The 12939-nt window shown below is 39.1% G+C and overlaps 1 protein-coding gene across 4 annotated transcripts in view; it reads right to left on the minus strand.

The window, feature by feature from the left end:
• The window catches only part of csnk1g2b (casein kinase 1, gamma 2b), a 69901-nt gene that overhangs the window by 53618 nt on the left and 3344 nt on the right, over window positions 1-12939 (minus strand). For all 4 annotated transcript variants that reach the window (XM_067413947.1, XM_067413948.1, XM_067413945.1 and 1 more), the window contains one exon: window positions 11964-12715. In XM_067413947.1, the coding sequence (XP_067270048.1) occupies window positions 11964-12188 (225 nt within the window). In that variant the 5' untranslated portion in view covers window positions 12189-12715. The remainder of the gene's footprint in view (window positions 1-11963; window positions 12716-12939) is intronic.

Below are 12939 nucleotides of genomic sequence, written 5' to 3' on the forward strand. Positions count from 1 at the left end.
TTGGGACAACTTGAGGGTGAGTAAATGACAGAAATGTCATTTTTGAGTGAACTCTCTCTTTAAGTTGCTAAATGAATATTTTTGAGAAGAGACACTGCAGCTCTGCTTAAGAAGTCTGTGAATAAAGACAAACTGAAACATTTCACTTCCATAATTTGACTTTAACAAAACAGATTCCATTTTTATCAATAGGGGCTTGGATTGAATCATGATTTTACAGTTTAATAATAAAATGCGGTCTCAGTTAGTATTTGTCAGCAGCAAACTATTTTCAAAAGCTGAGAAAGTAGATTTTGACAAACCATTATAAAAAAATAAAAACAACTTTTTTTTTTGAACTAACATGAACTGATAACCTTCACACAATGACAAATAAGAATGCAAATAGGTATAACTCAAAGATAATTTGGTGCAACTACCCAAATGATACGTTTCTATCTCAAATATTTGAAGCTAAAGGAAGTGCAAGATACTATAGTCACAAGGGCCTTCAGTCTGAAGTAATTATGGGCAAAGGTGTCGAGGAGTCTGGGTAAGACAGAAACAGCTGGTCTGTGTCCCACTCCTTCAACCCCTCGATTTCAGATCAGATTTCAGCATCCCAGATGGAGGGAGAACAGCTGCAGGGGTCTAACAGCAGAGCTTCATACACAGACTGGTACCACTGTCACTAGTGCGATCAGCCCGAGGGAGATGGGAGAGGATTCCAGAGCAGGCCGTCATTCACACTGCAGTTGAGAAGCAGATGTGACAGACCTAATCTACTCTGATTAAATCAATTTTCTGCTTTCTGTCAGGACATTACAGACAACTCATTGCATATTCTTTTTGATACATCCATGATCGATATCTTATTCTGTTCTCCAAAAACAAATGCATGCACCTGCCGGAAATCAAAGCGTAAACATCAAAACAAAAACATGACTGCACATATCCAGTACATGAAACCAAAAATGTATATCAAAAACACCTACTTTAAATAAATGTTTTCTCTATACTTTTCATAAATAAGAGGAATGCAGGGCTAGGCAAAATCCCACTGAAAAATATAACCAATGTACCTAAAAAAAATTTTTTAAATATTTTTTTTTGAGAAATTGTTTTTTTATGCATCATTAATAATAACAAGCAGTTTATGTTTTTCTCATCACCAACAACAATATGGTCTGAATGCAATCATTTATTTATTGTCTGTGAGGAGGCTATTTTTTATGCATGTTGTCCAATGACTAGTCTTGTTTGCATTATTTAGGCATTATTTTATTTATTTTAAATGAAAAATGTTAGCCATAGGAGTGTAAAATTCATTTTAAAAGTTGAGAATCTAATACTGGTTCAGATTAGGCCACTGTAGTGTACATGTATGATTTGTAAGAGTAAGAGAGAGGCGTACACATGAGCTGATGCAGAATTGATGCACTAGATCTAAATGCAAGCTCGACAACAAGGACAGCTCGATGGAGTTGACAGTACAGTCACTGGGCTAGTGCTGAAAAGTTATGAAAGTTTATCATTTGTACATGTTAAGTCTTGCCTATTTAAACATTCAAGTCCAAGATGATGTGAAATATAACTAAATTTAGTACTCATGTGATGTGTGAGAAGTTGTGTGTGCATACTAGGGATGTCAACGTTTAATCGATGATCCATTAATTGTCGATAAGACATAATCGATCATCGGTTAAGCAGGGTCATGCGCGTGCGTGCACCTCAACCACGACACAAGAGGAAAAAAGAAGCGAGCATGCCGGAGTTCTGTTTGGGACCATCTTACAGATGGAATTCATCATGACTGCAAGTTTGCATGTGCATTCGCAGCTTTTTGTTTTGTGCAAATGTAAGTTGTAATATTGTGTTTATTTTGTGCAGGCCTATCTATAGCGGATTTATCTCATATAGGATGCATTTGGTTAAGAATTACCGTTAGAGGCGAGCGGTAGTAAAGTTGGTAGTAAAACACAACGCGAACTTGACGCGGTTACAAACGATGACATCCTCAAAGAAATTCAGTCTTTAAAAGCTGACTTTACAAAACAATCCACTGACATGCTAGATGCTTTAAATGGCATAAAATCAAACTCATTGTCACAATCGCAAAGAATAGGAGAGGCAGAAGAGAGAATCGTACAAACCGAAGAGGATGTCTCAGCCCTTCAACACAACGTTAAAAAACTCAAAAAACAAGTGCATTTCTACATAACAAAGTACAAGACCTGGAGGATCGCGGAAGGCGTTCTAACCTAAGAGTAGTTGGATTGCCCGAGAAGGATCTAATATGTGCGCTTTGATTGAAGCCCTGCTCCCCAGGGTCCTGAGCGGACACGTTCAGTTCCACTCCTGTTATCGAACGAGCGCATCGAGTAGGAGAAGTTAACCCAAATCGCCCCGGCGACTCCAAGAGCAATCGTAATGAAGTTCTTGAATTACCAGAATTACCAGCCACATCTTTAAATCAGTCTCGGAGATGGAGGACTTCATCCGGTCATTGCGTACCACTGCTTAAATACTTCAAGCAAGTCGAGTTTTATTAACAAGAATCAATTCCCATGTTTATTAAGCAAAGGTAAAGTTTTTTAGTTAATAAAATAATAAAATTTATGTGAAAACATTATCCTAGGCTACCAGATTCAGAACTGGGATAACTACCTCTGCAAAATATCTGTTTAAACATGACGTACATATGTTAGGTAAATAAGTTTGTGAATAACAGGACTCAGGTCAAATTTAAATTATGCCTTTGTTCTATTAGGGTGGACGAGTGATTAAGTAAGGTTAATCAGGGATGCAAACACATGTATGGTCAAAAAAGAGAGAGGCAACTCATATCCCCTGGGGGGGGGGGGGGGGGGGGTATCAGGGAGAAAAACCTCAAAAATTGCTGGCATGGAGAATTAAAAAAAAATACAAATAGATAGAGCCATCAATTCCTTTACTGTACAAAATGGGGCGAAGATTGTAGATCCATTGGAAAAAAATATATATTTTCAAATTGTATTATGAAATCCTGTACAAATCTGAATACACCAACAATTTAGCAGGACAAGACCGCTTTCTTGAAGAATTTAATTTTCCTAAATTTTCTGAGGGGTCAAAAAGTAATTTAGACAGAAATCTAAGCATAGAAGAGCTTTTAGAGGCACTACAGGGCATTAATAGTGGAAAAGACCCTGGTCCTCATGGCCTCCCAATAGAAATTTATAAAACAATTGCAGGGAAACTTCTACCACACTTAAGATTTTTCATTGGCGGGTTTGGCTGGCTTTAATATAAGAGTAATTAGTGCTGATCTTCTTAAGGTCCTTACTAAGAGAATTGAAATGGACTGCATTGAAATACGCATATATACCGAGAATTGAAACGCATATAAGCCTTCCATAACATTCGTAGAGTCTTAAATATACTATGTAAAAAACTAAATGCCAAGGACCATGCAAACCTGTCATTGGACGCGGAAAAAGCCTTCTACAGGATTAAGAGATTTGGGCTGGGTGATGGGTATATTAAATGGATTAGATTACTTTATAATGATCCACAGGCAGAAATAATTACAAATAGCCAAATTTCAAAACCTTTTAATTTAAGTAGAGATACTCGTCAGGGGTGTCCACGGTATCCTCTTTTATTTTTATTTACAGTACAACCCCAATGACAATGCAGAGTAGTCCTGAAATAAAAGGCATTACAATAGGTGAGAGGGCATAACACCGCTTATCTCTATTTGCAGATGATATTGTGGCATTTCTTACAAATCTAGACCCTTCTATTCAAGCACTTAATAATACATTAACAGCATTTGGAGAATTTTCAGGTTACAAAGTTAAAGGTGCCCTAGAATGATTTGAAACTATATGTCAAATTGTTCTCTGATATCTACATAGAGGGTATGTGGCTTATTTAAGGGCAAAAATTGTCCAGATACAGTTTTACAGGTCCATTTACAACCCTATAAATTGTCCCTAGGATGTAATGCTCTGTTTTCACCACCTTATTTGGAAGAGTCATGAATATTAATGTTGAGCTCTGCTCTGATTGGCTTATTTCAGCAGTTCACAGCACAGCAATTCAGCAGTTCAACTGTTCAGCAAAGCGGCTCGTTAGTCCTGACAGAACACAGACCAACTAAATGACACCCTTTAAGCAGAACATCTCAAATGAAGAAAGCTAAAATGCAGCCTACTTGTTTATTGGTTTTCAGATCATCCGCTCGTGTGCTTGCGGTTGCCAGATTTCAGTCATTTAAATCCCCCACACAGAGCTTTTCTGTGAAAATAACATGTATACTATCTGGTGTTTTACCTAAACATGTCCAATCTGGCAACCATATGCACGCAAACTCTCTCTCGCGCACGGATGATCTGAAAACACCAATAAACAAGTAAGCTGCAATTCAGCAATCTCCATTTGAGATGTTCTGCTTAAAGTGTCATTCAGTCTACATTTTAGTCATTGTTTACATGGACGGCAGTAATCTAATTACAGACAGACAAAATGATTGCACAATGTTTTGCTGTAATTGCTTAGCTAGACAAGCCAAACCCACATCAAGATGTTTGGTCTGATAACTCACCATAGACAGGGCTCAATCCGAGGGGCGGATAAACGGTTGTCTTTCAAACTCCTTCTGCACGCAATAGGATAGCACTACCACCAACCAGATCAACGAAGGTGAAACAGAGCTTGTTGATAGATTAAACATTCGCCGTATCCGGTCAGTAAAACTCTGAACACATCTTCCCTTTTTAAGAATGACTTCAGTGCCGTTCTTTGTTCTTTTCTCAGAGAAAAGCTTAACTCCAAGTCTTCCAGAGTCGCGGTCAAAGCTGATTCGAAAGACCGCCGCCGTTCGCCAGTTTCTGTGTTTACTAGAACCACGCAAACGCAACTCAGCTGTCGTCATTATTGTTCCGCCCACTGACTCTATACACGATGTGATAGGGGAATACAGCTCAGAAGGGTATTGAGAGTTGCTAGACGACACCTGCGGGCAGATTAAATTTGCTGCCGCTAGGGTGCGTCTAGATTTCTAGGCTAGTAATTGCTGTAATTTGCCTAATCTTTAAAGGTCGGCAAAACATTTCTCTCTTAAGGTGGAGAAAAAGAGGAAAGCCCTTGACGGGGTTGCCAGGTTTTCACAACAAAACCCGTCCAATTGCAACTGAAAACTGTGTTAAAGTAGCCCAATTCCGCATGAAAACCGCAGACTTGGCAACACTGACCCTTGATCGCAGTTTGTGTCCACCTGAGTTGACGTCATTCGCCTCAGTCCTTATTTCAATGACACACGACTGGCATTTACTGGGGAATATCCGATTTGACCGCTTACATGGCAGACGCTAATGCACGGATCCGAATCATATCGGATTTATTACCACATATAAGTGAGGCCTGAATCCGATCTGAGGATATCGGAATTCATGCGGGGGGGGGGGGGGGGGGGGTTCTGCTTACACGTTCACGTCATAGCCGATCTGTGCCACATGGGAGGAAAAAAACGAAATTGGGTCACTTGAACCATGCAGTGTAAATGGGGCCAAAGTGACAGCAGCCTAATATTCCTGCTGATGTTAATCAAACAATAGACTCACCACAACAACAACAACAAAAAAATCACCTACTGCTCTTGAATTAATAACTTTTGTAACAAGGATTAATCAATATTTTATTTATACAGCGATATCAAATTACTCAAACTGTGATATAACACTTCTGTCATAGCCCTATATGGATGAATATCTAATTTAGCTGTGAGTTACACACTCTCTTAGCAGCTCAGCTGCTTTCAATCATATGACGGAAGCTGCCAATCACTGCAAAAGAGATCTAGCACTTCATTATTAAGTAAGTGCTAATGGACACCATGACAAAACCAATCTTCTTGCCTGGAGATTGTCTAGCATATATTAATTCCTCCTACGAACATGCCCATTTCTCACATTCCCAAGCTCCCGGTCTTTAATGCCAAATGGATGAATGAGAATGCAGAATGAAGGAGACTGTATATGGGTGGGGCTCTGGACTCCAATTGCAGAAAGAAAAAGAAAATCACACACAGAGATCTGAGAACACATGTCTGATCAAACAAGCCAGAGCTCTTGTATTGGAAGCTGTCATACATGTATTACACCACTGGGATCCCCAGCACAAGCGTTTGAAAAAGAGAGAGAGAAACTATGTGGTGTTTCCACTCCTTCACTCTGTTCTGGGTCCCTGGTGAGCCTCTCAGTATGGACTGACTGGAGCACTGTGTCGACAAGAACCAAGGAACAAAGAGAACCTTTCATCAGCTTTATTCTCTCTCCAACTACTGTTGTTTCTCCAATTCTCCTCCTTTCTTTTTTCCTTTCTCCCACTCTGGCTATTCTAGTAATTTATTTCATCAGAGGGCAGAGCCTGACTGTGGCTCTTTGCTTTCTCAATGTTAGGAAACAGTGACACAGGATGTTCACCTTTGCTCCAGGTGCAGATGCCACAAAAAAGCAAACTATACAAGCTAAAAAGGAACTCTAGAAACCTTTCATAGATAATCAATTGGCAATGCATGTGATAAATATAAATGTTGGCTATGTTAAATAAATAAAAAACAAACAAACAAACAAACATAAATTTGCCCAAGACAAGAAACTCAGCAGTAGGTCTTCAAGCTAATCCTCACCCTGCTGCAGCAAATATCAATGTCATTAAGGAAGTTAATTTTCAATCTATGATCAACTAACGAGAATGTTTAACTGACAGTACAAACTTGTGGTATACTCATTAAATAAGCAGAAGGCAGCTGGTGAGGACTGTGGGTGTCTTTTTAGGTTTTGGTGCAACAGACCTGCAACATTCTGTTTGTTTGCTTCAGTAGACAAATTCATAAATATCAAAATTAGAACTTATTCATAACAGTTTTTTTAAAGAAAGTAATACTTCAGCAAGGATGCATTAAATTGATCAAAATACTTGACAGTAAAGTATTTTATATTATTACAACAGAAAATGCATTTCTGTTTTGAACTTTTCTGTTTCTTCAGCACCAAATTGGCTCATAGAACGATTTCTGAATGATGCTGAAAATTCATCCTTTCTATGGAAAAGACACAGGAATCAATTACATTTTAAAATATATTGAAATAAGTAACCGTTATTTTAAATTGTAATAATATATCAAATAAATACAGTGTTAGTGACCAGAAGCTTCTTTCAATTACAGTAAATATTGCTGTTTATTGCTATCTATATGTATACTGGTACCTATAACAGTAAAATATAGTTTGAAATAATGTAAAATAAGGTACACACTTTTTATTAATTGAACAGCTATTACAAACGTATTTGTTATTTTCATTTAGTTCAAGTGCAAATCGTGTGGAATTTTTATGATTTTAACCCTCCTATTTTAGTCGGTCCATTTAGACCCGGAACAGGTACCCCCAATCCATAGGTTTTAATATGAAGATGAAATTTTGGAAGATCAGTTATTGCATGGACAGAGAAACCATGGACACCTAAGATTTCATCTTATGGCAGGCCTACGCACAAAAGTTTTTTATTTAACACTATAAAATTAAATAAGCATAGCCTAGTACGCACCTTTTGGAGTGAGAGCAACGGTGCCGCACAACGTTTGTAGCCAACTCTATCTAGATGTTTTAAACATTCTTAAATCTGAAAACTGCAAAAAGCTAAGAAATTGTCAGACATCCATTAAAGGGGTCGTTAACCAAAACATGAAAATTTGATGTTTACACAAATTAAGATTTTTAACTCAACCGTTGCTCGTATAATAGATGTCAATGGGTCTAATTAGAATTGGACCCCACTGACATGCATTTTATGAGCAACGGTTGAGTTAAAAATCTTAATTTGGGTTCTACTGAAGAAACAAACACAGCTACATCTTGGATGACCTGGGGGTAAACAGATAAACATAATATATTCTTTTTTGGGTGAACTATCCCTTTAAGTACATGTTCACAGAGAAAAAACAACTGAAAAACTGCGCTGGATATTCTCTCAATACTGTCTGTTAATTTTACTGACTGAGAAATTGCTTTAGATGATTCAGTGAAAAAGCAGTCCAAAGTGGATTCAGGCTGTTTTGCAAACATGTTTGACCCATTAGAGTTAACTTCTTGAACCTAATTCTGTTCAATTGAAAATGTGATTTTTTCTTAAATATCCATATAAAAATCTAACTGTTCATCACTATAGCAACAGTAGAGCCCTGTAAATATCACCCCCACACGGGCCTGCCTTTTGCATCCGGGTCCATTTTGACACAAAAGTGAACTGTGGCTTGCTTTACAAAACATCATAACTAATAAGTAATAGGATATTTTCAACACTGGTTTTGAGGCTCTCTCCTGACTGATGGGTTTTGATGGGCGTGCCGCACTGGAAACTTGGAAGTCAATGCCCATGGCTAGGATTGGATAAGATTTACATATTTAATGAGCTTCAGCTTAGTTCAGTTCATATAAGGGAAGGATTGTTTTGAAAGCTGCAACCGGGATGATTCTCTCGACCACAGGGCTCGTAAACATCTTTATCAAACAAACACAATCATTTATTTCTCATCCACCTGCGATTGATTGGAATATTATTTTTGTATTACTTGGCCTGCCGGATCGGTTTATATAAACACAAACTGCACGCACGCACGCACACACGCACGCACGCACGCACACGCACGCACGCACGCACGCACACACGCACGCACACACGCACGCACGCACGCACGCACGCACGCACACACACACACACACACACACACGGGCGGCCCAGATCAAGAAACAAATATTTCTTCACTATTTGAGATTCACCGGCTTGCCGACAAGCTTACGCTTTGGTAGCCAGTCTGGAAAACATATAGACCCGGGACTACTATATAAAAAAGACGTTTTACTCACAAAAAAAGTGTGTTGGACCATTCCTGTCAGATCCAATATAGAAGGCGCAGCATTGTGTTTTAATCTCAGCATGTCTGTAAAATGCAAATCCAGCTCGACCAGAGACTTGTTAATAAACGATTCCACAGCGAAAATGCGTACGTCTTACCACCGTGAGATGGAACTTAATTTAAAATAAATTAAATATCACACATTCCTAATATTAGGATCTGAAGGAAGCTTATGCAGCGACTGTGTTCTTCCACAACCAGGAATAGTGCAATATCTTGCCATCTTCTTTGTCATGTTTATTGCTGCTGGCTAGCGCGATCCGAAATGCTCCATGAGTCAGTGGGCGAATTAGACTGAATTATTACTGAATTAGACGTGCTTATTATTCTGTAGAGGTGGTGTTTCTTCACATGATGACGTCAAGATGTGGCACAGGATTGTATTCTGGGCCTGGCGTCTATACAAGGAAGTTTTCAGCTCTAAAACTTACAGGAACTTATATAACCATGACCTTTTATATATCAAAAGCTCAAGGGAAAGTTGGTTTCTCAATTCCTCACCCTTTTAAATGGACTGCATTTATATAGCGCTTTTATCCAAAGCGCTTTACATTTTTGCCTCACATTCACCCATTCATACACCGACGGCGATGTCAGCCATGTAAGGCGCCATCCAGCTCGTCGGGAGCAACTGGGGTTAGGTGTCTTGCTCATGGACACTTCGACACTTGGTCAGGTGGAACCGGGGATTGAACCACCAACCTTCCAGTTTGTAGACAATCTACATGAACCACTGAGCCACTGCCGCCCACTGCTTCTCATTCTTTTAATGAGAAGTCACTGATAAGATACAATATGGTTTTAGTTATTTTTGTTTTATGTCTGGATCCAAACAGACCCTCAAATACAAAAAGGTGTATACGGTTTTAATGCATTAGGTGGGAAACTAATTTTTGTTTTAGTTATTACATTCAACAATTTGATTCTACTTATTACACATATACACATTTCTGAGTAAAAACATAAGTTTAATAAATATCATTAAAAGGCTTAAAATTATTGAGTTTTTCTATTAGCTGTACTGAACAGCCCTATTCAAGCTATATTATAGCCGAAACAGTGGAGAGAAATGCAGTGGTATGGGTACATCATCATTATACTAAATAATTTTAGCACTAAAATTACAGTGCTTGACTTTCACATTGAGCGGTTAAAAAGCACTTTGATAGGCAACAATGCAAAGATAATGAAGCCTTTGACGTTACTAATGCAAAGATAATCATATCCTTCACTGGAGGATCCGGGGAGGAGGGCGACTAAGTGTGCACACGCTATCTATGAAAATCCCTTTCACATGGTGCCAAGTTACTTGACGGTCATTTCTCAGAACACAGGACCTCCAATCAACAGCTTAAAATGATCCCTATAAAACTCCCATCAAATAATAAAACACAACATGGACTTTAAATAGCACTGGACTTTGAGCTTCTGTTTGGGTGTAGCATGAATTGAACATGTCAGAGGAATTTCTGATGTCTTTTTTATATTATACTTTTTATTTATAGGTGCCTTACATGCAACTCAAGGTCCTTATGCTGTTTAGGAGTACAGAAGCATGAATGAAAATTTGAAAGACAATTTTCTAAGTTATAGTCCCCGGGGCAGCAAAATCTCTCTTCACATCTGAGAGATGCGCCCTAGTGATAAAAATGGATTTTGGACACCCATTTCCTCAAAGGACCTTGTCATGTTTACTCATGCTTTAGAGGCCAATTTAAGCCCACAGAGAGTGTGAGGAGTTACATCATAATGATCACTCACCACAAGGTCAGTCAATACATTAATGTGTCGTATGGATAAATGCTCTGCCTGTTTAGAAGCAAAGCCTTAAACTCACTTATTTATCATAGTACCCCAGAAACAACCCAAAACTTACTTTAGGTTAACTTCAATTCCACTCTGCATGGGGAAAAGACATTCTACACTGTCAAACTCATTCAAAGCCAGCCAAAGTTAGCAAAATGTAAAATATAATTGGTATCATCTTTCTCGCAAATGAAAACTCCATAGCACCACCTATCAATAAATGTCTTATTAGCTCATTAAGAGGAAATAAAAATTGAGTAAACGTCAACAAATAGTCATAATGATTTATTGCACTTTCTGAAAGTTGAACAGGGTACGTCTATATGCTTTCCTCATTAGCTATTACCTAAATCGTTTTCTAAAGTTACAGTAGCTTAGCCTGACAAGCCAGACCCACATCAAGATGTTTGGTCTGGAAACTCACCATTGACAGGGCTCAATCGGAGGGACGGATAAACGTTTGTCTTTCAAAATCACTCTGCACGGCATTCACGCAATTGGATAGAGCTACAACCAACCAGAGCAACAAAGGTGAAGCCGAGCTAGTGGATTAAACTTTCGCCGTATCCGGTCGGCAAAACTCCGAACACATCTTCCCTTTTTAAGAATGACTTCAGTGCTGTTCTTTCTTCTTTTCTCAGAGAAAAGCTCAACTCCAAGTCTTCCAGAGTCGTGGTCAAAGCTGATTCGAAAGACCGCCGTTCGCCAGTTTCTGTGTTTACTAGAAGCACAAGCGCAACTCGGCTGTCATTATGTTAAGCCCCGCCCACCGACTCTATACACGATGTGATTGGCCTGACCAGAGTTTGGTTTTTACAGCTCAGATGTATTGAGAGTTGCTAGACGATACTCGCGGCAGATTAGATTTGCTGCCGCTAGGGTGCGTCTAGATTTCTAGGCTAACACTAGCTACATAAAAGTAACAATGTGTGAGGACCAAGTGATCAACCAGGAAGCTGTGGACGTGCATTGCAAAGCATACCATTCAAAAATAGGGTCTACCTTTTGTAATAAAGTAGTTACGTGAACCAAAACTCTCAAAGTCCAATAAATAATCTTGCCTGGCTTAATATTTAATCATTTTGCATCAGAAGCAGTAATTTTTCTATTATGAAATAAAGGACATCTGTAAAAATGTATAAATATTATAATATACCCATAACCATGGGGGAAGATGTGGCATTTTCAATACTCTACTTTTCACAATAGTACTCACCAATTTGATGGCCACATATTCGTTTGTATAAAGGTTTTTGCCCAGCCGCAGTTCACCGAAGTTACCACAGCCGATCTTCTTCCCAACTCTGAAGTTAGGGCCGACCATTAGGACCCCAGAGGTCCCTGTTCCCCGGCCCCCATGTACAGTCCTACTACCAGTTGCTTTCGACATCCTTTTCCCTTCCTCTGTCTCTCCCTTCCCACCTCTCTTCTCAAAATCCATAAGCTTGTGATACCCTGGCCTCTCCACGGTTACTCCCCTGCCATGCAAAACAGAGAAGTTTCAAAACAACCCCCAGGGAACGCGTGGGGACGCTGGACGAGTGAAGGGGTTTAAAAGTATCTATATATTGGTGATTTTTGAGCAAAAAAAGGATGCCTTCTCCAGATCACCAAAAGCGCCGTCCTTGCATTAATCCTTCGGTGGATGGGACTCCTTTACTGTGCAGTTGCCCTTAGAGTAGCATGTCACTGCCTGAAGCAGGCAGGTTATGCTAGCATAAGCACACATACAGACGCACACACACACACTCACACATCCACCCACACACACTCTTCAACACTGACATACACTATTCCTGCTAGTGGCACCAAAAAAGTGAACGTCCCCTTGTGCTCCTCATGGTTTCCTTGAAGTCAGTCTTGGGTAATACCGTGATCAATCTTCATGTCCTAACACTGCTATAAGCAGACTCATACAGAACCAGCTGCAACAGGTTTGAGCAGTTTAGTCCGACTTTCTCTGGATACCTGAAAGACATTGAAAAGAGAAGTAGAGTACAAATTAGTGTCAATAAATCAATTGATCATGCACATTCTTGAGATACCAGTCTTTAAACTTCAAAAATAGCTTGATTTCATAGTTTTGCTCCTACTATGTTTAATTTGAATGACCAAGCATTTTTTATATTTTTTCCCTATAAGCATCAAAGGCTATACTGTATTTACATAAACACTTCAAAAAAATACAACGA

Source organism: Pseudorasbora parva, chromosome 13 (assembly GCF_024679245.1).
Source record: "Pseudorasbora parva isolate DD20220531a chromosome 13, ASM2467924v1, whole genome shotgun sequence".
In the NCBI taxonomy this organism is placed as follows: Eukaryota; Metazoa; Chordata; class Actinopteri; order Cypriniformes; family Gobionidae; genus Pseudorasbora; species Pseudorasbora parva.